This window comes from Prosopis cineraria, unplaced genomic scaffold, assembly GCF_029017545.1.
Source record: "Prosopis cineraria cultivar Desert tree isolate PC_DT_omini unplaced genomic scaffold, ASM2901754v1 PC12, whole genome shotgun sequence".
In the NCBI taxonomy this organism is placed as follows: Eukaryota; Viridiplantae; Streptophyta; class Magnoliopsida; order Fabales; family Fabaceae; genus Prosopis; species Prosopis cineraria.
Genome location: NW_026555343.1, coordinates 41205629 through 41231678, shown reverse-complemented (window position 1 = coordinate 41231678; position 26050 = coordinate 41205629). Strand labels below are relative to the sequence as shown.

Genomic DNA, 26050 nt, shown 5'->3' with positions numbered 1-26050 from the left:
TCACCATAATTATTTCACCAATTAAACCCATTTGGCCATACACCTTATTAATTCACTAATCAAAATAATTAGGTTGATTAATCATGGTTAATTTTCTCGAATGTTACATAAACTCCCGCCAACCATGATTATGTAATATACATATGCTTGATATAGTAGCATGCCATTTCTAGCATTTATCATGCTCAAACACACTAGCACATCTCATTCCTCATTTCACATACTCATAATCACAACACATCACATAATCTCATTGTAAATTCACTATATTCAAGAATAAACAAATTCTATTTATGCATCACATTGTCCATCATCACTTAATAGACATAACCTTCACCATAAAATTATATTTACTTACATAATATTCAAAATCCTCTTCAACTATTATTTTCAAGAGCCACAGTTGCATTTAAACATTTCTAAAATGTGATGCTTATCATAGTAAATATAAAGGTAATTTCACATGTTCAAAACAAGTTCATAAAGTTCCATAGTTAATCAAACAAGCAATGCACACAAATTAGATTTCTTACAGTTACGTAAAACCTTTAAGAGATTAAAAATTATCCCTTAATCAAAACTTGCTTCCCGAGCTATTTCCAAGCTCAAATAGTATACAAAGTGGTTAATATGCAATTAACAATACTAATCATCATTAACACTCTCATAGACACACTCCTAACTTTTTAATTCCACACTTGAACTACCCAAAATCTCAGCCTCTTAGATTTAATCACAACTAATAGATACATTAACTCTTATGAGCTCTATTTAACTTTTTATACTCACCTACTATCATTAATAGCTCTTAACAACTCCAACTCCTCCTATAAATGCAAATTTTTATTCATAATGAGGACCCACTTGTAACATCTTAAGTTTTTCAATTTGTAAATTTCATTGTTTCTAAGGGTAAATTGGTCAATTTAAATAAATATTAATTAATGAGGTTTATGAGAAACTAATATAGTTTTTAGATCCTTGGACGGCTTTAGAAGTGGGCTAAGTTGATGTTTGAGAAAGCCATGGCACGGAAGGGAGTTTAAATTTTGTGAGATTTTTTGTGCCATGTGCCATAGTAGAGGTGTCAATGCACCGTGGCGCACATGATAAAATCAACACTTATCAATTCGCGAAAATAGATTGAAAATAAAAGAGAGAAGAAGGAAAAATGAGAGAGCAATGGAGAGGAGCTCCTGGTCTATTAGGGCGCAATCTCTAGGCTACTTTAAAAGTATTTAGAGCTTGAATCACTATTAGGTAAGTTTCACATTCCCTTTTCTCTCTCATTATGTAAAAATCTGGACATTTGGGGTAATGGGGGCCTTGATTTTAGTTCCCTTAGGTTTAGACCAAACCTATTAGTTTATTTAAGGTCTCGGGGAGTTAAATCAAATCTCTAACCCTAAGTTTATGAGTTTTTTAGTGATTGAAAATTTTTAATAAGGGTTTAGACGAACCCTAAGTATAATTTAAAGATTTTGAGACAATGTGGGATACTGGTTAGTGATTTTGGTATGTTGATGTTGGATGGATGGTTAGAGTGTTTAGGAATGGTTATATTGTTAAAAAAGAAATTTAGGTATTTTAGACACTTAAAACCTAGTGAATTTAGAGTTATCCAGAGTGATAATTGATGATAGTCATTTGATTGTGTAGACTGAGTATTGCTCGAGCTATATTGTGTGTATAAAATGTGTGAAGCTAATGTTGAGCCATGGTAATCCTTTTATGTGACAAAGGGTTGAGGTAGCGAAATAATTTACACTATTCGATTATATTAATTAGCTGTCTGTGAATATATATGTTAAATCTATTACTTGAGATTTAATAACCTTACATATTGCGAAATATGGTTTTGTGCATGAAAAATATATTTGAAAATGATGAGGATGATGAAAGTTATACATGAATGGGTTGAGAAATTTGAAATGTATATGTATATATATGTTGAGTGTGTGCATGATCATGTTAGGGGTAGGAGTTCACCTGTAAGAAGGAGTAGTAGAAGTTCATATGGCATGTATTTCTTTAGTGTCTAGTGAGGCACGGTGTTGGAGATTTTCTCCTTCGTATCCATACGGAATATGGCATTGGAGAGTAACACTCCTTAGCATCAATGATGTGATGTTAGAGTAAAGACACCTCGATTTGTGTGTGATAGGGGAAAACTATAGTCCGAAAGTAAGATAAGACACCTTTGGCCGGGTGATCCTACCATTAAAGGTGAGCTCAGATCATTGTGAATGTGCATTTGGTCTAAGAGCCTATGGTTTTGGTTGGGGTGATATGGAGGCTCGGATGGTAGAACGATCATGCTAGTGGTAAAAGATTTGTATTGATAAAAAGAGTATGTGGTGACATGTTAAAAGTATATTTTTGAGTTTTATAGTTTTACTTTCTTATGGTTGTGTATGTTAATTAATAGTAATGAATTATTCTATTACTGAGATGTTTATCTCATCTCATGGTTATATTTTACTGGTGAGGGCTCTAGTAGGGGTAAGGGGAAGGAAAGGGCGTTTGACGAGTGAAAAGCATAATTGTATAGCTCTTTCCTTTCCTCTTTTTGGATATTGTAACAAATATTGCCAATATGTAATATCAATTTAGGAACATGACATTATTATGATTATCTCTTGATATGAATTTGTGATAAGGGTGTGTGTATCTTGGTTTAAGATTGATGTTGTGGATTGTAACCCCCTAAGGTTAAACCACAATTTACTCCAAATTATAGTTATCCAAGGTTTTAAAGAGAATTTCTCAAAGATTATTTCATAAGAATCCCAATCTCGATAGTTCAAATCTCAAACATAATTTAGGGACTCCAAATTAGAGTTTTAAAAATAAAGCGAAAGCTTGAAAATCAATTAGGACCCGAAAAATGAGTTTTAAAACTCAACAATCATTTCTGTGTAGAAAATGACAAGTGCGCCGCGGCTTATGGCTCATGTGCTGCAACGTGAGACGCCATGCACCGTGGCCCATTGCACAAAATTTGACAGATAATAAATTAAGATAACAAATTAAGGTTAAAATTTTTCGAATGTTATATGGATTAAGTGTGTGTGCTTGGCCAAGTTACACTTATATGTGATATATTTAAAATGACTGATGTGCCAAAATAACTAAGTTGATATATGTGTCAGGTTTTATCCACCCCTTATATTGTTGTGAATTGGATTTTAATGGTCATTTTGAGTGTGAATTTTTAATTGTGTGTTATGATTGAATTGTCATATTGTGTGTGGTCTATTTGAGGTGGTCAAAATGTCTCTAGGCTAATGGTAATTGGCATTGTAAGTTGGACACTTTTATGTGTGTTTTGAAGTGAAAACAAATCATTTTGGGTTCGGGTGTCTAAATACAGATCAATGCTATCATTTGACAGCAAAGGGAGCGAATTTCTGACATGTCCCAAATCTCCATCCGACATCTGATTGAGGTAATTTTGGTGTCTACACAAAGCTTTCTCCTAACTCTAGCTAATGGTACCAGTTTCACACTCAAATTTATTTTCTATCAAAAGTTACACACCAAAACTCATTTTGACATATTTTTACAAAATTTCTCAAATGGGGTGTCCCAACTTAACCACATGTGCCAATAGCCTACACCAACCCTTCGACCATGCTTAATAGATTCTTGCGAACTCATGCAATACACCACACACAATCAAATACACTTATTTCACAAAATCACCACTTAATCCTAACTTTCACAAAACACAGAAGGGGAGGAAAAGTTGTACCAAATCAACCATTTCATTCATATTTCTCAAGAATACATATGTTCCTACTTGCACAAGTATTTTAGCCTTATTCATGGGTTCACAATAAAAAACTCACTAACCTCAGGCATAAAATACACTAATTAAACACAAAATCATACAAGTCGTACACCAATCATGACAATTAATCTTAATTGGCAAGTACATTAACAAATACACATGTAAATAATAAAAGAGAGGCATATAGAGGATTTACTCCACTAATCTTAAGCCTCAATATGTTTTTCTCGACTCTGATCTGATAAGCTAGATCCTGAAAATATTGAGAATTGAGAGGTGAGTATAACCATTCAATAACCAAGTTTCACTTAAACCTTACAGTTACATATTAATTATAAATAGATGTAATTAGGCACATAAACACATATATCACATAGCATTAGGCTACGGTTCACAAAACTAACAACCATATGACCGGGCTTGTCACAAAACACCATATCATGTTATTTTACAAAAACATAATATAAGGCCACAAAAATAACAACCATACACCCTTAACATGTGCCGGACCACAAAACTAACAATCATGTGGCCGAACTTATATGCATGATCATATGCCAATCTTATATCATCTTGTTACCTTCGACACGAAACTGGTGGCTATCACGTGGCTATGTCCTTCACGGACTAACCCAGCCTTCCACTTGTGAGGAGCTACTGGGCCAGGGTTAACTCACTTACTTATGTAATTCGATTTCCCCTAACACTAATAACCATGGGGTGTCATACCCCTAATCTAGCCTCCTCATAAACCGGTGAAGACTAGTTAGGTTTGAGTCCCTCATAAAATAAGCAGGACAGTCCCGAATCAACAATGAGATAAGGGCTACCTCTTTATTCTAATGGTCGGTGTCAAGGTTAGTTTTTGATTCTAACGGTCACTACTAATACCACGTGGATTTCAACCAATCTACTCTTCTCCTTAAGTGAACTCCTGCCAATGATTATGCTATGCACATTTCACACATAATATGCATTTAACAATCTTTTCTCAATACATAAACTCATATAACACAAATACTCTACAATTTAACACATAACTCATCACAATTCTCCACCCATAATAATAAATCACAAGTAATTTCACAAAATATCAAGGGTAGTAGAATCAAAGTTTTCTCTTTCCTAAAACTATTTCACAATCAAGTATTTACCAATATGCATCATCAATTTAACTCACAAATTACATTTTACAACACAATTAATATTCAACTATAAAAATTAAGTTTCCCCTGGTTACCTCAAACCTTTGAGAGGTTTAAGATTTACCCATCACTATATTAACTTCTCAAAGCTTCAACAAGCTCAAAAGGTGCCAAAATGAACTTCTAATCATCCAAACTACAAGAACATTATCATTACTTAACTCTTGAACATAAAACTCCATAAATACTATTTTAACCTACTCATAATCACTACCTATTCATACCCAATGGGCTCATTAGATTTTATTAATGCACATTATCATTAATAACACCTCAAACCATCATTAATGCATATTAACCCCTCCCAACTACCTCATAAATACCAATTTTCAGACATTCAATGCTCTCATAGACCAACCACTTGCAAAATCATCAATGTGGTATTTCAATGCATTGAATCACTCCCATTAATCTCATTTAAACTAATAGAATTGGATCCTATGGACTGAAAATTCATCTCCCAACTCAAACCCTACTATAAACAATCATAAATAAGGGAGAGAAAGGAAGAAGAAGGCACTATGATCTTACCTTGGGTGTTTGAGAGCTCTAATCTATCAAAAATAGGACAAAATGTTGTGCCCTAGTAGAGCCAAAATCAAGCTCTTCATTTTCCTCCTCTTTCTCTCTTCTATTTTCACACAGCTCACGAGCTGATTTATTTGATTTTTGGCCAGGTGCCATGGCGCACGCTGCCTTCCACAGTGACGCATGGCACAATGGATCCTGTTACGTTTAAATTGCCTCTGTGCACTGCGACGGACCAACCACGCATAGCGGCATGTAGCATAGAACACAACTCTTTATCTTTTCATCCTCTTTCCTTGATTGGGTGGCTCGCCATCAATTCAGACCCACTTCTAGGGTTGAAATTACATCAATTATGCCAAGTTAAGCCCCTCTGGCCACACATCACATTAACTCACTAACTACCCTAATTAAGATAACAAATCAGGGTTAAAATTTTTTGGATATTACATGGATTAAATGTGTGTGCTTGGCCAAGTTATACTTATATGTGATATATTTAAAATGATTGATGTGCTAAAATAACAAGTTGATATATGTGTTAGGTTTTATTCACCCCTTATATTGTTGTGAATTGGGGTTTTCATGGTTATTTTGAGTGTGAATTTTTAATTTTGTGTTATGATTGAATTGTCATGTTGTGTATGGTCCATTTGAAGTGGTCAAAGTATCTCTAAGGCTAATGGCAATTGGCATTATGAGTTAGACACCTTTGTGTGTATTTTAAAGTGAAAACAAATTATTTTGGATTCGAATGTCTATCTTTTAAATGAATAATTATTTAAGTGTGATATTAGTGCCATTAGCTGAAGGGCTCAAAGAGTTTCGTGTGGATACTTGAATCGCTCAAATCGAATGTTGGATGGTGAAACGGCACACTCTAGAAGTTCAAAGAGCTGTCATAACAGCAATGATAGTAAGTGCGCGCCGCAAAGCAAGCGGCCTTCGAGGGACTTGTCCTTCTGTGCCATTCACCATGGAGGGCACGGCTTATGCCATAGTAGATGGGCCAGGATTTTTGCAAAAAGGCTTGTTTCAGCCTGTTTTAAAGTGATTTGTTTTTCATGCTTCTGTACTTTCTATTAATTAATTTTTAACTATGGTTTTAGCTTAAATAATATTTTAAAAAGAGTTTTTTAGGATCCCAATATTTTAAACTAATTATTTTTTAAACCTTTGGGTTGTGATAACTTATAGGATTTTATCTAATCTTAATTATCACAATGGCGTGCATGAGTGTTGTTTTGATAATGTCAAGGCGGATATTACATCACTCACAAGGATGCATAAAACCATCATCCCTAGGTATAAGAAGAAAAAACAACTCTAATTGGTTTCATGTAAACCAATAGGAACCCAAAACCCTTAGGTCCAAAAATCTTATCTCCACTACAAGCCCTAACTTAAAAATAGAGTAGAGAGAAAGAGAAATGATAGGGGAAACTTACTTCGGTAATTGAAAGCTCTTAATCCCCCTAACAACTTCAACAATCTCATGCCCTAGCAGAGAGAACCGAGCTCCCTTTGACCTACTCCTATCTCTTCATCTTTTCCTTATATTCGAATGTAGAATGAGTTCATTTAATCTAATTTGCGACAAAGAAGGTTAGTCTAAAATTTCAGCTATAGTTAGGCCCTGATGGCCCAATACAACTCCAAACCTAATCCACAAGTTGTAGACAAAATTTAATAGGTTCATTAGCCCTCTTTAACCATCATCAGACTCAATTATGTTTAAATTTCCCTATTTATCCTCTATTAATTTAATTACTTAGAGAATTAATTTTAAAAATGTTTAAAAGACATGTAGAATTAGGGGGATAAGGGGAAGGGAAACACAAGGAGGAAGATGAAGAAAAGAGAAAACATATGAATTGACAATGCTCTTCCATTACATAAATATATTTAAATAATAAAAAATTTAAATATAAATGAAAAATTAAAAAAATATGCATTAATTTTTTGAATAATTTGAATGATTTTTAAACAATATATATTTAAACAGGTGTATGTTGGTCAAATATACGTGAGTTAATAGTCAAATAATGATTGGCTGGACAAAAATAAAATATTAAAAATAAAGGGGATATTTGTGTTTTGTAACTATTTATGTTAGGTGAGGTTAATATAGGTTTCAAAAATAAAAGGGAATTAACTATAACTAAGGTAAAATTGAGGGAATATTATAGTATTTTAATCTAAAGTTTAATAAGTGAACAAAGGTTTGAATCCTTACTGGAGAGGATATTTAGTATTCAATCATATTTTAAATAATATTGCCTCCAATGGGAGGATATGAGCAATAAAAAAAAGTTTAATAACAACACTTTACATGTTTATTTTTAAAATAAAAATATAGATTTCTAAAAATACCTTACATTTAATACTACATTTGTCTTAAATTATAAGACAACTTTAAAAATATTTTATTGTCCCAAAATATAAAATAATTTGACAAAAAATAACATTTTCATTAATAATATTTTTTTTAATATTACCTTTTGAGAGGAGACAAAATTGAAATATGTAATGTAATGATTAAGTATGTAGATTTAAAGTCAATAAATGAAGGATATTTTTAAAAATTTATATTTATATTTTGAAAAAGTAAGTTTGTAAGGTGTTATTGTTAAGCTTTATTAACATGCACAATTTTGTCCTAAATTATCTTATAATTTGAGACAGATGAAGTATATAATTTTAAATCCGCACACATAATTATTACATTATAGTCATTTCAATTCTCTCTCCACTTGAAAGGTAGTATTAAACAGGTTTCATTGATAAAATTTTATTTTTCTCAAATTATATTATATTTTGAAATAATAAACCTTCAAAAGTTATCTTATAATTTGATATGGAGGGTCATGACTCCTTATTTTTACTTATAATTGTGGTGTTTTTAGTTGCATTTTGGGGAGTCATTAATGAAGTATTTTGATACTTAATTGAAAAGATGTTAACTGTGTGTATCACATGGGTTGAGTGTAATATTTTAAAAAAATGATTTAAGTTGGTTGAATTTTAAGAAAACAAGTAATTCACTTGTAAAAATTGATTTTGATAAGTGAACATCAAAAGCTCAAATAAGGAGGAGGAGAAATCACGAGGAAGAGATTATGGAGAAAGAGGCTCATTGATGCCATAGCATGAGAGTTTATGTGTCAAAGCACCAATGTTGAAAGAACAAAGTCAAGAGGGTTGTGTCTATGATGCTATGGCATAGTAGTTATGGTATTATGACACTGTTGGAATTACATTAGATGCCTCTCTGGTACCACGACATCTCAAAAGGAGTGCCACAACACTTGTCAAAAATTTAAGAAAGCATAGTTTCATTTTTTATGCTGAAAAACCCTAAAAGACCTAATTTCTTAAGCTAAAACAGAGACTTTTTGACCCTTGGAGTTGGAGGCAATCTTAAGAGAGCAAGCCTTGAAGTTTTGAAGCTTTGGGTTGAAGACAAAGTTAAGAGAAATGCATCTACAATAGTGATTAATTAATTTTTCTTCTTCTTCTTCCTCCTTGTGCTTATAAATTTTGAAGCTTTTGTTGTTGTCATTGTTCTCATATCAACTATGTGTAGCTAAATACTTATTGTTTTAGAGGATTTTGAACCTATTTGTATAAAGAACATTTTATTTACTGTTTAGTTGTTGAGAAATGAAGTTTTAATTACTTGTTCTTAAGCTATCTTATTCTTACTTAGTGTTTGGCCACCATTAGGAAAAATTTGGGCATTTGGGTTAAACCTTCAAAGAGAAGACTCAAATTAAACTTTGAAAACTAATAGTCTAGGATTAGTTTAGCTAATTTTGCCATTAGAATATGAGTGTATCTAATGGACCTAGGTAATCCTCATGGGTTTAGGTCTGTAATGTAATTAATTAATTAAGATAATATTTTGCTTTAATTGAATTAATTAAGGTCCTTAGTAATTGGAAGATACTATGAATTAATTTATACTTTTAGATTATCAAAACTAAGTTTTAAGACAATTAATTCAATAATGAGAGGGCTAGAAAGCAAATAGAGAATTAACACTTTATAACGCCATTCTCTTAGTTGACTTTAGCTTGTTTGTGAATTGAAAGTTATTTTAATTGTAAACTTTAATATTTTCATTTGAATTGTTTTAAAATCACTCTCAAATTTTATTAACTTAACGTGAATGAATTTTAAAATTTAATGCTTAGTTGCTGTTTTAATTAATTTTTCATGCAATTGATCTTAATTTACCACTAGCTACAATTGTAACATATATACTTGTGGTGTCTATTGATTTTTGTGAACATCAGAGAGAGTATCTTTTTATCAAAGACTTGTTAGATATATGATCCAACATTAAATGTGATTTGTCAAATTTTAAGGACTAGACCTTTTTGATAGACTCAACCCTCATTAATTCTATTTTTTATTTTTTATTACTTTTATTACTTTAGTCTGTTTTTTCTTTGCTAATCTTATTTTTGAATTTATTTTGGTGAAAATTCTATTTTCCTCTCTTGTTAATCTTATTTTTAGTTTTGGCAAAAACAAAATCTTATTTTTTAATACTACATTAATATTTTATTTTTTATTATTTATATGCATCATTTTATTAGAGACAATTTTATTAGAGATTCAGTCGATTAAATGTAAACATATCTTTCAATAAGAATTCAAATATTAATTTGTCATATTATGAGAAATTAGTCCCTTTTGCTTGACTCAAAACTAATTAAAAACATTTTTCTTTTCTTATTTAGGAAAAGGTCATTTGCATTTTGCATAGAGAAATTGCGCATAAGAAATCTATGAATAATATAATTTTTTGTGATGATTTTTATTGACAAATGTTTAAGGAAAAATATCAACTAAGGACTACTGAAGAGAACTTATATCAGTAAGGATTACTTGTTGTCAAAACTTAAATGGGTACTTATTAATTTGAGTTAGTTTTTTATCAATAAATATTCATTTAAATTTTAATAGCTTATTGTAAATTAATAACAGTTCATTCAAACTTATTTTTCATTCAAATTTTGACAGTAACCCAACCTAAGACTAAGCCCAACACATTAGCAACTTTTGGTAGAAGAACAATGATTTTAGTTATATTGAAAACAAAATCAATATATCAATTTATACACAATAAATTGATGATAAATTGAGTTATTTATAATACCACAATTTATTTATTAAATTTTAAGTAGTACACAAAAACTATATCCAAAATACATTTTTAATATGTGCCACTGGAGAATCTCAATATAGGACCAAAAAGAAAATTATTTACTAAGGAGACCCAAAAAATGAAAATACTCTATAGGATTTTTGGTCTGAAATAAAATAAAAATTGCTTTTTAAAATAATTGAAATGCCCCTCCCTCACATTCCTTCGGTCAACATTCATTTTCTCTCCTCCTTCCCTTCCATTACCCTCTCTGCTCTTCGCCTTCTCTTCCTTCCTCCCCACCGCCATAGATCACACCTTCCAAGTTGGGTGTGAAAGGAAGCTAAACCACTATTAGTTACTTATAATTCGGTATATTTTAAATTTAATTTATTTATTAAATATGATTATATTATATTTAAACATTTGATTAAACTTATTTTTACAAAATATAACCTTAGGCTCGCCTATTTATATATATTATTATTATGTAATATGTTACATATATATTAGATTCACGATTTGATTATTAATTAATCAATTCTTTTTTATTTTAATTATATTTTCAATCAAATAAAATTTATATATTAATTTTAATATTATTATTTTATTATTGTATTGTATTATAATTCATAAATATTTTTAATTATTATATATTAATAATTAATAAATTATGTTGTTAATATTTAAATTTTAATAATTTAAAAATATATTTGAGATATTTAAAATTAATATATAAGTCTATTTTAAAATTTTAATTTTAAATAAATTTTTAAATAAGCTCTCACCTCAAATTAAACTTTTAATAGGCTTATACCTTAAATATAAAGAACAAAAACATTATATAAACTTTATGTCAGATTTAAACTTCTAACTCATCACACATGCTTGCTAGATCACAGCTTAAGGGCCCGTTTGGATTTCAATTTGGGAATATTGATTATAGAAAAAATTGATTATCAGAACATGGTGGTGTTTGGATAAATTTTTAAAAATTAATTTTGATAAAATTGAATGTGTTTGGATAATTTTTTTAGAATCAATTTTGAATGGGTAAATTACAATAAAGGACATTTATTTTTATAATGTAATAATTTTTTATCAATTTTTTAATGTAATATTGATAAAATGAATCCATGTAAAAATATAAATCAATGTATCTAACTTAAAATAAATTTAATAAAAGAGACAAATACAAATCTTAAATATTAAACATCTAGTTTACAACAACTAATGACTTGGGAGATAATAAACTATCTGATCTCTAATAACATCACGAAGATGAGCCATATCTGATGAGGATGCTGGAGATGAAGGAAAGGATGAATAGTCATCAACATGATCATTATCTTTATGCTCTATGTGGTCTTCTGTTTCATGACGCATAAATTCATAATCAGAATCAGACTGTTTTCTAATGAAATTATGTATTGCCATTGTTGCAACAACAATTTGAATTTGTGTATCATAATCATAGCTAGGCATATGGCGTAAAATTGCAAATCTATTCTTCCAAACCCCAAAAGTTCTTTCTATGGTGCACTTTAAACTTGAATGATAATAATTAAAGACCTCATTATTATTTGTAAATGAAGATGACCTCCTAAAATCAAAAAGATGATAGCGCTCACGTTTATATGGTCCAACATATCCATTTGGGTTTGGATAGCCAGCATCCACCAAATAATATTTACCTTATAAAAAAACAAGATTAATTGACATGTTTGTAATTTTAAGTCAAAGATAACTAAATTTTTTAAAAAAATAAATATACCTAAAGGTGGATGTGGGAAGTTCATTGAAGGAGTTGTGAGAGCATGTTGAAATATGCGAGAGTCATGTGCAGTACCCTCCTATCCAGCCAAGACAAATGTGAAACACATGTCCCAATCACAAACCGCCATTACGTTTTGTGTTGGAATTCCTTTTCTTCCAATATATTTTTGTTGTTCACTAGCATTGACTACACATAGAATATGTGTACCATCAATTGTTCCAATTGCATTTTTTTAAAAAAGCCAATATTGTTTATCATTTTGCAATTTTGTTGATATATGACAAAATATTCGATCTTGTGGCTTGATACATTCCATTGCAAGCATATTACAAGCTGATAAAACATCATGAAAGTGCCTGCTAATAGTTTCTCTTGAGTGTTGAAACCTTTCTTGTGCCATCCTATTTCCTAACCCATGTGCAAGCGTATTTAAAAATATTGCAATCATTTCTTAGACCCCCATTTTCCTAGTTTCTTTCAATCCACACCTTACCATTTCAATACATAGTTGATCAAACACTTGTTTTTCCATTCTAAACATTTCATAGCAACGAATTGGATGCCCTTCTAAAATCTCATTAACCCAACATTGACCTGTGTACTCACTATTTCTTCGAGGCTCTTTGCACAAATGTTTTACTGCATATAAACCAACTATGACACTAATTTTTTGAGCTCTTTTTAATCTTTGTTTGTATGACTCTGCCATAGTTCTTTATACCTGTAGTCAAATACATATTTACATGTACACTTTATTAATAATGTTGTTCATGAAGTCGAATAAGTGATAAGCAACAGTAAATGCATAACCATCTATAAAATCATCATAATCATCCATGAAGTCAAATATCATATAGTCAACAAAAAGCTTTACAATACCATAGAGTCAGGAAAAAGCATTACAATACCATGAAGTCAAGCTAATATAACTAAGTTACAATACTAAAAAGTCAAGCTAATATAACTAAGTTACAATACCAAAAAGTCAAGCTAATATAACTAAGTTACAATACCAAGAAACCAAGCTAATATAACTAAGTTAATAAGTTAATAACAAGTTTTAATACACCTTATAATCATCCATTTTTAAAAGATTGATATCTTAACCCTGCAATGCAAGCCCCCATATTAGTTTTCCTCATCTCAGTAAACATTTCCCTTGCAGTCTGGTCCATGAGGAGTGAAATACACCTTGCATACAGATCATAGTCATTTCTGATTTCATCAATTGCATCAACATGTTGCATAACTTCAGCTATTGATGTTCCATTTACATGAATTGCTTCTGTCTCTGATACACTGGCTATTTTACTGATTGCATCAGCTATTACTTTTGAGGTGGTCATTTTTTTCTTTCTCTTACTACTGTATTCAACCCTCTTCCTCTTCCCACTACCACCACTTGTGGTTCCCAATTCCTTCCCATTACCTTCACCATAGATTCCCTATGAAGTATTTAGAATTACTCTTTAGAACTCACCACTTACTCCAGTAGCAACTCTTAAAATTTCATCACTGTCCCCTGAACCTTATTTAAGATCTACACCTCGTTGTTCTATATATGGGCGATACTCATCTTCAACTCTATGATATTGATAAGGGAAGGCTCTACTTGATGGAGCCCATGATCTGCCTCCTGTGGTTGTTGTATCTTGAAACAATTCATATAATTCATTTGCAAAATATAATCCTTTATACCGAAATTTTTTATACGTTGGATCTTCCTACACATATATTACTGATAATATTAGACAATACACATGAATAAAGAAAATAAATATATAACCTCACATAACAATGTCATACCGATATCTTTTTCTCTCACCAATCATCCGGAGCATCTACTGTGTTCTTTTCATGATTCCATCCCAGCCCAGTCTCACTCAGAATCAATCTATTCAGTCTTTCCATTCCTTTCTCAAATTATCCCATTTGTTTTTGAATTGTTGCTTATCATATTTTCTTCCAATCTTACTATTGAAGGTAGTTTCTATATTTATCCAGCCTGCTTTGCTAAAGCTACCACCATTTCTCTGCTTCTTGTGCACTTGGTCCAAGCATAAGTCAATAAAAATCTTAGTGCTCCTCATATCCCATGAGGCTTTCAATTTATCCTTAGTCATTGTACTATATAAAAATCAATTTCAGCATATCACAAATCAAAAATTATCCAACAACCATATAGTAAGCATGTTGAGGATTATCAAAAAAATCATCCGAAAACATATATGAAAATCTGAAAACATATATGAAAGATGAATTTGACAAACATAAAAACATGAAGGCTCAGTATTATCAACAGTTCAGTTCACAAAAATAAAAAAATAAAAAAGGCCAAATATTCTGTTCATCATCTCCTGTCCAATTTTTCTCCATTTTTGTTTCATCATCTCCTTAATAGAAAGCATATTCTACAGAGGTCAGAAGTCAAAGATTCAAAAATATAAAAAAACATAGACACAGAGAAATCGTATGTACAGGTCAGAGGAGATAAAAAGAGCACAACAAAAATCATACCTTGCAGAGGATATGAAAGAACACCTAAAATAGGGGAGGATAGACCGGATGTAGGAGGTAGAGTCAAAGTTCGACAGAGAACCACTGGAGGAAGGAGATCGAAGCTGGAGGGAGGAGATCGACGATGAAGAACGAGAGTGAGGAAGGAGTCGAACTTGGATAAAAGCACTAAAGGAAGGCCGTTCACATCAAACTACAGTGAAGAAGATGCTCTGCAGGCCGCCACTCATGAGACGCCACTCACGATCTGGAGATCTTGTCCAGATCGAGGATGAAGAACGATCGAGGATGAAAAATGAGGGTAAGGAAGGAGCTCGAACTTGGACAAAAGGACCAAAGAAAGTCCGTTCACATCAAACTGCAGTAAAGAAGATGCTCTGCAGGCTGCCACTCATGATCTGGAGATCTTGTCCAGATCAAGGATGAAGAACGAGGGTAAGGAAGGAGCTCAAACTTGGACAAAAGCATCGAAGAAAGGCCGTTCATATCAAACTATAGTAAAGAAGAAGCTCTACAAGCCGCCACTCATGAGATGCCATTATTCACGATCTGGAGCTCTGAGGGAGAAGATGAAGAAGTTTTGCAGTTCAAAAGCTCAGGGTTTAGGAGTCAAGAAGATCACGTGAGGGTTAGAGAAGGTTAGGAAAGAGAGTTTAATTTTTATCTACCATCAGACTACAATAAATGCTAACGGTCATAATTGATTTTCAGAACAAAAATTTGCTTTACTGAAATGGAGTTTGGGAAGTTAAATGGAATTTTAGAAACGTGTGGTGTTTGGGTAAAAATTATGAAAACCATGATTTTATGGCTAAAATTGATTTTTCAGGTGTTTCCAAACAAGCTCTAACTATGCTCTATTTCCACCCCTACCTCTAAACCCTCCTCACTACTATCGGTAGCTTCTTTGTGTCCCCCTCCTCTTCGCCGCCATCATCCTCACCTGTAAAAGCAACCACCAAAACCCATCCACGGCATAACTCGACATCCGTGACTCCCTCAACTTGTATTAAACTAAGATTGACTGATCAACCCTTTCTTTTTGCTCTGATTCTTCCTAATTCACTTGGTTCCTCACTGTTTTTAATTCACCGAAGTTAATTTTCACTTGCTTCAAACAGTGAACCATAGGGGACGAAGATAGTTGCACTACCCAACTCATTGACGGCGACGGCATGTTTAGTGTTACAGGGTTGGATGCTTTTATGAGGAAAGTGAAGGTTGCTGACTGTGGCCTTTTCTATGCGGTAGTCGCTATTATGGGTCACCGAAGTAGCAGAGAGTGGCCAAGTGCATTGATAAGAGTTCGTGAACTTTGAAATTGATTATTGGTCATTTAGATTTAGCTCAATTAAGTTAGTTCTTCCTAGTGTTTTGAGTTGGATTCTGGAATCTTGGCGAGCTTGAATTAATGGCTTTAAGCACATATGTTTTTTTGTCTTTCTTCTACTCATATCTAAAAAATTTTGTCTGCATAACTTGTTAATTCCTCTACCTGAATTGTTAATCATTTAACTTTACTTATTAAATTTATAATTTCCTCAACTTAATTATATTACTTGTTAATTGTTAATCACATAATTTTATTTGTTAATTTCTTAACATGTTAATCACTTAATTTTACTTGTTAGATACATCATCAATTGAATTATGTTATTTATTAATTGCGTGACTTTACTTGTTAATTTCTAACATGACTTGTTAAATTTGTAAACTCTCTTAACTAAACTGCATTACTTGTTAATCACATAATTTTACCTGTTAATTTCTTAATGTGATTTGTTAATCACTTAACTTTACTTGTTAAATTTATGACTCCTTTAGCTGGATTATATTATTTATTTATCACATAATTTTATTTGTTAATTCTACAATAGGACTTGTTAATCACTAAACTTTTAATGAATTTTAATATTTTATTGAATTTATTAGTGTTTTTAATATAATTGAAAATTATTTATTAGCAAAAATATGATTGAGTGAATGATTAAGTGTGAGAATGGACATGGAAACATAATTAAAAATTAGTTGATCAATTATGAGTTTTATACATATAGGGAGGCTTAATTTATGGGAGCCCAAAGGTAAAAATTTTAAAGCCCAGGTCTAAGAAAGTAAATCTAAAAAGAAAATTTACACATGTTATGTTCACTGTAGTAAAAATGCATTTTGCTATAGCGAGGAGAAAATTTTAATAAAATGCACAATTTTGATCTTCAATAAATTTTAGGATTTAGGGACCTCTCTTAATCTAGGGTAGCTATGATTGATTCTTGAATTAGAGCATATTTAAACTATTTATTTGAGCTTAACGTTAGTTTTGTTTTCTTAATCTTATACTTTTTTGTCTACTTAATGTTTAGCCATCATTGAGAGGGAATTTGAAGGTTTAGTTTTGCCTTGGAAGAAGAAAATTTAAATTAGATCATTAGATTGAGTAATGTAGAATTAGAGTTCATTTTAATTTGCCGACAGGATAAGAATATACTTATTGAACCCATATAATCACATGAGAATGAATTTGTACCTTTTGCCTTGTGGATATTTGTGTTAAGAATAGCATATTAATTAAATAGAGAGGCATAATTAATAGAAAGACAATTATTCCTATTAATACTCTAAATTAACAAAATAATATTAAGTGAATTTTAGATAATTACCTGTTTTGTAAATTGAAAAAGAAGTTAGCCACTTTAAGTTGCCTGCATTATTTGTGATTGTCGAAACTTTAATTTTAATACATTTATATAATTTTTATTTTTATTTTGTAATATCAAATCCAAATTTTATTTTACTCAACTTAAATTAAAATTAAAAATTTATTACCTAATTACCCATTAACTTAATTTTTTATGAGAACGATCTTAATTTATTATATACTATTTTTGTTAGAGCTGTCAATTAGGGCCGGCCCTTGAAGGGTCAGGGCCTAAACGGGCTGGCCTTAATAAGCCCGATTACATGTCAGGGTTCCATTTTTTAAGGCCCGGCCCTAGCCCTCAGGGCCTCGGCCCTATTTTTTTAAAATTATTTTTTTAATTAAAAATTATAAAATATATATTTATAATTATAAAAAAAGTTATTATTCATAAAATTAAGTTTAAGAAAATAAATTTAAATTAATTTACACTACAACAATAAAGAAAACTAAAATATTTAGGTCTAATATCAAATAGCAACATCAAAGTGAATACCAATAAAAATTAAACTTAACTAATATTATCATAATAAATAAATAAGGGATGGATGAATGCATTTAATATGTTCATTTCTTTGAATTATGTATTTAATCTTTTATTTTTTATATTATAATTTAAAAAAATTATAAACGGGCCTAAAAGGGCCGGCCCTAGCCCTTTTAGGCCCGATTTACATTTTTAAAGATAAAATGAAAGCCCGGCCCTCAATTTTTTCGGGCCTAAAAGGACCGACCCTACGGGCTCGGCCCTAATCGACGGCTCTAATTTTTGTGACTCGTACACTTGTAGAACTCGTTACATATTTGTGTACATTAATTTTATTTGTTAAATCCATAACCTCTCCAATTCAACTATATTTTTTATTAATTACATAACTTTACTTATTAATTTTATATTAAGATTTATTAACTATTTAACTTGCTAACCTATAACTCCTTGAACTTAACTACATTATTTGTTTGTTTTCCAACTTTAGTTGTTTACTTTGCATCACTTGTTAACAACAATATTTTTGTGTTTAAAAGGGTATTTGGGTCTTTTGATTGAGATTAATTTCATTTCAATTCTGCTGGATTGAAGTAAAATTTTAAATTTTAATGGATTTCATTTGTGATTATGTCACAATTGATCCTGTATTGAATGTATGCTAGTGCTAGTTAAAATACTAACAAAGTATATGTACGAATGACAACCCATGTACTGGATTTAATTAAAAGAAAGTAAGAAACAAGACAGTTTACATGCAAAAGTCAATAGGAATCATTCTATCTTTTTGTCCATTTTTTTTCTTTAAATTGATTACATACGAATCAGCAATGGAAACTTGGAAGCAAATTAATTTTATGCTAAGTTAGATCAGATATCTTTGCCTATATTCTACTAGGCCATTCATTGAGAGCAATTGCAATATGCCATAACAATAGGCGTTTAAAGGAAGAGGAAAGAAAAAGAAGGGAAAATAAAGTACCATCAAGCGCATGCAGTGTATATGCAATAGGCCATAATTTAGTTTTCTTAGTCTGAGGATCCCAAATGCGTGGATTTAAATATTTATCATTGCATGCATATACACTACATGACACCAAAACCATTTAACCAATAACAAGACCAGAAGACGACCTCAGACTGGATTTATTGAACAACCACAAGCACGCAGCTTTTTGGTATTTGCCACCAAGAAGCTGGCACCGAAGACAAAAAGGAGTAGAATCAGCCCAAAAATAGAAAGCAGCCTTCACGTCAACAATTCCCTATACAATTCATGTTAGTCATGAGAAAAAAAAAAAAAAAAAACCAAGTAGCTTATAGAACCAAACCCAGTAAGGACGACACTTTATGGATCCTCATACACACCCATAAAGATTCTTTTTTGGTCCACGATCACAGCTGAAGTAGAGGCAATGCCATTATAACCCCAAAAATGGAGAGGAGCAACAACATCATCCATGTGGGTAAAGATTGCTTTCTGTTATTCCTCACCTCTTTCAATTCATCTACTGCTTTCGTGTCTTCTCCTGTAGACTCTCTAACTTTTCTCAACATGGGCCTTGAACTTTTGTCCCGAGATGCCACCTCAGATGCTGTTTTTTCAGAGGCAGCTTGCTCGGAAAGCCGCTGCTGGTTGTACTTATCAACATACTCAGGGAACATTTTCCTGAATGTTGCACTGTATGCAAAATAGTCAGATTCCGGGTGGGAAAAAACGGAGTTATAGCAATTAAATGGACCTTGCTCACTTTCTGTCTTGAATATCTGGTACAATACAATAAACTTACTTCTTGCAATTGAAAGCAAGGGAAGATTTTGCCAAGCGTTGCTTCTCTTCAGTAGTAGTGCTCACACTGCCAGTAGTTGGACTGCTGTCCATCTGCAAAAGAGAAGAGTTAAATGCCCTCAAGAAGGTATTAGATACGTGACAAATCATCAAGTATGAATTATTCAAATACATACACACATATAAAAACACATTCACAGAGAGAGAGAGAGAGAGAGAGAGAGCTAGCTTTGGTTCAGTGGAGGCTTGTGTGCCAGTGAAATGATGGAAGTGAAAGTGAATCCGCGAGCGGAAAAGAAACCATAGAGCATGGAAGATAGTTGGATTCTAATTAATATGCAAAGCCATGACATACTCACCATGAAGGATAGAAGCCCCGTAAGTATACTGCATTCAGAAATTGGAAGAATCAGTTAAAAACTAAAAGTAGAAACCTGCGTCAGCTATACTTCTAAGAAGATAATTACAGGTGAACAGGCATAAAACCTGCGTCAGTCATTTAAGAAAAAAACACAGACAAAATCACATAAAGGAACTCCATGTAACTAATCAGTCTGACCTTGATACGGACCACATAGGATTCCAACTTTCTGGATGAACTGCAAAAGCAGCATAATCCACACATTCATTAAATTGGAAGAATATGGAAACCCCACAAAATTATTTGACTTGGGCTATGCTAGGCACCATGATAGAAAGGCAATAGCAGAAAAGGAGACATGAATGCTTATTTTCCGACGTCTTTTATTACTCAATCAACAATACCTATCCATTTTCCTTACAAATTTATGCAGAGGAATAAGAATAATTTCCCATCACTCTCGTTCATTTTCTATTTCCTTGCCTAAATTTTTGTGAACCAAACATAGACTTGACTCAACAGATAAAAGAACTTACAATCACTCATGGACAAGCAGATCTTCTTCTGCGTAATGAAGCGTCCATTAGGTGTAGTCATGCTACATGGTTAACCATATACAAGTTAGAAAATATGCCAATAAACCGGATAAGCAGAAGCAAAAAATGAAAACTGAGTACTATAGAAACAAAAAAATCACCTGATTCCAGGAGGTTTATATGGATATTCAGGAGGAAACTTGATTTTGCCATAATAATATCCACCTGATAATAAGACCAAAATTGAGCATAAATTATAAACCATGACATTCACCATCACGAAGCACCAAAATAAATCTGCAAAAAAAAAAAAAATTGAAGCGGCAATTATCAAAATTTTCCAACTTGACATACCTGCAAAAGGTGTTCCTTCACTTCCTTCCAACACATAATCTGAGACATTTATACAGAATAAAATCAATATCAACCACTTTAACAAACAACTTAAAATTAACTAGCTGATAGCACAATGACCGAGGGCACAGACATGTTATGAGACTAAGCCCATTCATAATCATATGTGCGAGGACTTTGGAAGTAAAAATAAATGGTATTTTATGATATCTAGCTTGGCATGTTAAGTGGGAAAGTACTCTTTATTTATCTACATAGCACATTTTGAAAATATATTCTCACAAGAAAAATGGCTAGCTTTGACTAAGCAGTTCCTTTCAAACTAAAACTGGATGCTTTTTGCCAATAAAAAAGCAATCCTCACGAATGATGGTCATGAACAACAAACAGAAATTTACTTTCTTCCCTCTAAGTATTATCCAGGCCAAATAGAGATCTGCATGTCTTGCTTAAAAACAGAAAAAGCATCATAACTGAATTAGCCATAAATATGTAGATCTAAAATATTGCATGAACAAACTACCTGGATTGAGTTCCATAATAGCAGCATATCTTACAAACTAGATTATTTATCGGTAGTGGTACTCTCTCATATAATCATATTTCAATTAGCTCCACTTCTTTACAGCTACCAGTTCCAATATATCCAAGCATCTCTTTGTTTTTCTTCTCTATCTCTGTTTTTATTCCTTTATAGTTTTTAGTAGAACTTGTCCACTATATCTTATTCTTATCTTTGAAAAACTTTGGCTGAATCATGTCATCTCATTTTAATCCTGTTCTCATTGAATAATTATTTTTATTAATACTTTTGTAATTACTTAATGTGAACTACAAATATCGGGCAAGTGGCTGAGAACTTGACATCCATCACCAAGCTAACATGTTTCAATGCAAAGCCAAAAAATTGATATACGCAAATCACAGGCACACTACAATTTTTTCTTACTTTTTTGACATAAATTCAACATAAAATAGCTTATGAAAATAAAACAGTGTAAGGTAATCTTACGCCACTCAAGTATATCATTAGGTGATGGACGAGCAACAACATGGGGCACTGGTTCCTGCAAATTCATGATAACAATTAAGCATTATCCAGTCGATATAACAAAAATAACAACATACTTGAAAAAGAAAACTTTATGTCAATGCATTATAACAGTCAATGGAACTTCACCATGTTAAATTGTATAGCTTAGACTAATAACGGATGCAAACAATTAGTCAGAAAATCATACGCATTGCATAAACTTCAGATATGCAACAAAATTAGTTGATGTGTGCCCGGTACTAAGAAATTTACTCACAGCATTCTACCGGCTACTATACCAAATCACTACACTCAATGGACGGAGGGAGGGAGGGAGATGTCTGATGGAACCACAAAACAAGCAAAACTTCATAGCTATGAACCAAAAGTACCATGCAAGCACATGCATTACATCGAAATATAACTTAGGTAAGATGTTGTACTTTACAAAGAGCTCTATATTCCTTCTGAAGGCGCTTCATGCATGATTTCTCCGCCATTCAATGAATTTCAAACAGTATTGAGCAAAGCCCTACACTGTACTTTATTTCTTTGATCCCAACAATAATCTTCGCTTCCTGCTTAGCACTGATTAAGAATAAAAATATCAACGAAAAGATAGAAGATAAAATAGAGAAAATGATAATAAGAAATGTAAAAGCTCTCAATTTTTGTTAAATTATTGGTTTGGAATCAGAGAGTCAATTCAAAAACACTAACTCAGCCAAAGCTATGTAACTGTACACAAACCATGAGTTCTATAGGATGTTAGAGATGGGGCTTTTGAAGGCAAGAATGATTTTCCCCCCTTCTGCTAAACATTAAGTCCCTGGGAATACATATATGTCCTCGAAACAAGGTGTTACTCGGCTGGACTGCTCCTTCCCCAGCAGATCAGTTTGTGAGTATTCTGCCTACTTTGCCATCTTTTAGATTTACCCTTTAATTGTATTCCTTCGGTTTCCACAACTTAAATGCCTAATACTCAAGTACTTCCACCCGATCATCCAGATTCACAAACCAAAAAAAAAAAAAAAAACAAACAAACAAACAAAACAAAACAAAACAAAACAAAACAAAAATCAAAAAAAGGAGAAAATAAAAGGTAGGGCAAATTGATTGTGCGTATAACGAATTTCCTTGTATCCCGAAATTGGACCATGAATTCTACAAAATTTACCGCCCACGAATCAAAATTGCAAGATGAAACATTAAAGATGAGCCCCTAACTAGACTCCACCATTGATGACATGAAAAAGATGCGGGCAGCATAAAAGTCAAACGAACATAGACTAGTCCAAATCGATCGAAATCATTAGGACAATCAGCCCAGAGAGAAACCAAATCACAGATTATAATGAAAATTGGAAGCTTCAGGGAGGAAAAAGGAAATTGAATTAAAAATCACCTGAGATCTGTGTCTTGCAAATTCGACCTGGTTTCGATTCGAGGAAATAATTACTGGGAATTCTTGCGTTATTTGTTAATATATTATTTAATTATTTATTATCTTCCCCGTTTCGAAACGGAGCACCGAAAAGTTGTTGGTAACGTTCTAAAACGGTGGCGTTGAAAATTGGGAGAGAAGAGGGACGCAAGGCTGACCTGTGTCCACCGTTCAATTCAAGGCCCTGCCCTGCCTGCCCGAGCCAGTGTTTGTGCTTTGTACACACGGGGTCGGGTCGATAGTGGAGTGACTTCCTAACGAGAACGAACCGTCCTTTATATCTAAATTTAAAAGACCATTTTAGCCTTACGCCTTTGCATCCGAATCATAGTAAGGATTAAATGGATCCAGTTGGGAAAAGAAATAGATTAGAATGATCTACTTGCCAAAAAATAAGTTTTAATGGATCCGATCAGCCGGTCTGATTAAGGAAACCGTAATTATTAAATGATTTCTCATTTAATTTAAGAAAAAGTTAATCATTTTATGCTCATAATTTTAATTCGTTTACGATCTAGTCCCTCAAACTGTAGCTATTAACTATTTAATATGTTGATATTAACACTTCAGAATTCGGTTTTAAATCAATTGTAAAAAAGACCATATATTTCCTAAATGTGTAAAACCAACGAATTAAACAGTTAAAATTTGAAAGATTGAATTGTAACAAAATCAAAACTATAAGGATGAATGATTATTTTTCATTTAAATATTTAAAAAAATAAATATTTTCTCTATCCTTATAGATAAAAAGTCTTTTAAAATTCTTTTGTATCTCTAAATATAAAAGGTTGTTGATATATTTTTTAATAAATGAACTATTATATTCTTATTACCTTAAAGGAGTATTATTTATAAACTATTGATTTTCTACCAATATATTAGTTATATGTTGTCTTAAAAAAATCCATCAATCCAAAAAAAAAAATTGGTAAAATCGAAAAAATTATTTAAAAATCAATTTAAATGATTTGGCCCACTTATTGTTATTGTTCATACAATTCCCTAACACATTGATGAGTGCGTGAGGCGATTGGCACAACTCTAAAAAATGAGCAGAGAGCCAAAAGATGATTGGTGACTCCAATTAACTTAGCAATAAGTTCAGGCATGAGTGCTTTTTTCTTTAAATAATTGAATAATGTTAAACAGAAAACATGCTAATCAGATTAATATTTGTGTTAATAATCAATATGCGAAATTCAGGGTCTACTGACAGATGTCTTTTTTGTTAGGTGATTTAAGAGTTGTTAGCATGGATTTGACATGCAGAATTAAATAAATACGAATAACAAATACTTTTTAAAAATAAAAAATAATTTTGACTTGATTTTATTTAAAAAAAAACCACGCTTTTTTTTATTAAAAAAAAACATCTTTGGAATCAAACGATTATCATAATTGCCTTGACTAACTTGATTAACACCTTTGGCTTTTTTCAATAAAGTTAAAGATATAGTAACATCACGTGCCTGATCACATGACGTTTCTGAAATTTCTGTCACCATTTTCACCAAATCCGAAGGCTAGACAACGCAAAAAGCAGCCTGACACGGTCAAGAGTTGAGCACATGATCAAGCAGGCGTCAGATCTCAAACAGACTTCTGCCACATTAGGAAGAATATAAATCAGCACCAATCAATCCACTTGACCCTCATCAATATCTCATCATCAGCACAAGAGACTTGACTCACAATGCAGCAAGCAACAAAAATCATCAAACAAACCTGTAGGAACCAAAATCCCCTCCCACTTACCATGAAGTGCCCCTGGTCCACGCCACTGGCTGCTCTTGCTCTTACACTTTCACTGCTATTATCGGCCTGGTCTGCTGGAGTCAAATCTGAGGCTCTCCCATCTAAAGAAGTGAATTCTTTGCGACTAAGCAAGACTTCATCTTCTCAGGCTGCGCATAGGAAGAACCCTTCTTCAAGGCAGATGGTGAATTCATGTTTCAAAAGGATACCTCCAAGCAAATCAAATCCCACGCAGAATAAGTAACACTTAATACTTACTCATTTTCAAGCCTCAGTCATTCACAGCTATCCAATGATTGACAAGACTATCTCTGTTTCTTTGGCAGGTTTGATCCTCTCACAGATGGCGGATAGGACAGCACAATGGTCACAGAAATATTAAACACACCTGTTCTATTTCTTTCATTTCTTTTTCACTTTTCTATGTTTAAATTAAACATAATAGATGAGTGTACCTGGTGTTTTGCCTTCGAACTGTCAGCTATTATATACATGCACTGCAATCTGCACTGTCTTGAAAGTTCTGGTGGTTAAGAGTTGAGTTCTCTAATAAATATATAAATATATATATATATATATATATGAATCTATAATATTCGATTTGTATGAATA

General features: G+C 32.1%; 2 protein-coding genes across 5 annotated transcripts; one reads left to right on the top strand and one right to left on the bottom strand.

Annotated features, from left to right (window-relative positions):
- Positions 1–19195: 19195 nt before the first annotated feature.
- Positions 19196–23981, bottom strand: LOC129288642 (ubiquitin-conjugating enzyme E2 34-like). 4 transcript variants are annotated; one of them, XM_054925322.1, is made up of 11 exons: positions 23642–23821; positions 22677–22821; positions 22213–22267; positions 21201–21239; positions 21008–21071; positions 20847–20908; positions 20509–20548; positions 20309–20336; positions 19951–20042; positions 19529–19841; positions 19196–19425 (listed from the first exon to the last, which is right to left on the bottom strand). In XM_054925322.1, exons 2-10 carry the CDS (start codon positions 22731–22733, stop codon positions 19556–19558), a joined length of 723 nt encoding a protein of 240 aa, XP_054781297.1. In that variant the 5' UTR covers positions 22734–22821; positions 23642–23821; the 3' UTR covers positions 19196–19425; positions 19529–19555. The 4 variants fall into 4 exon arrangements, with proteins under 4 accessions (XP_054781297.1, XP_054781295.1, XP_054781294.1 ...); XM_054925320.1 differs by lacking the exon at positions 23642–23821 and adding an exon at positions 23839–23981 and having other exon boundaries at positions 19196–19841; XM_054925319.1 differs by having other exon boundaries at positions 19196–19841; positions 23642–23818.
- A 1351-nt stretch (positions 23982–25332) lies between these two features.
- Positions 25333–25972, top strand: LOC129288459 (uncharacterized). Its single transcript, XM_054925045.1, has 2 exons — positions 25333–25678; positions 25765–25972. Exons 1-2 carry the CDS (start codon positions 25377–25379, stop codon positions 25790–25792), a joined length of 330 nt encoding a protein of 109 aa, XP_054781020.1. The 5' UTR covers positions 25333–25376; the 3' UTR covers positions 25793–25972.
- The last annotated feature ends 78 nt before the right edge of the window (positions 25973–26050 follow it).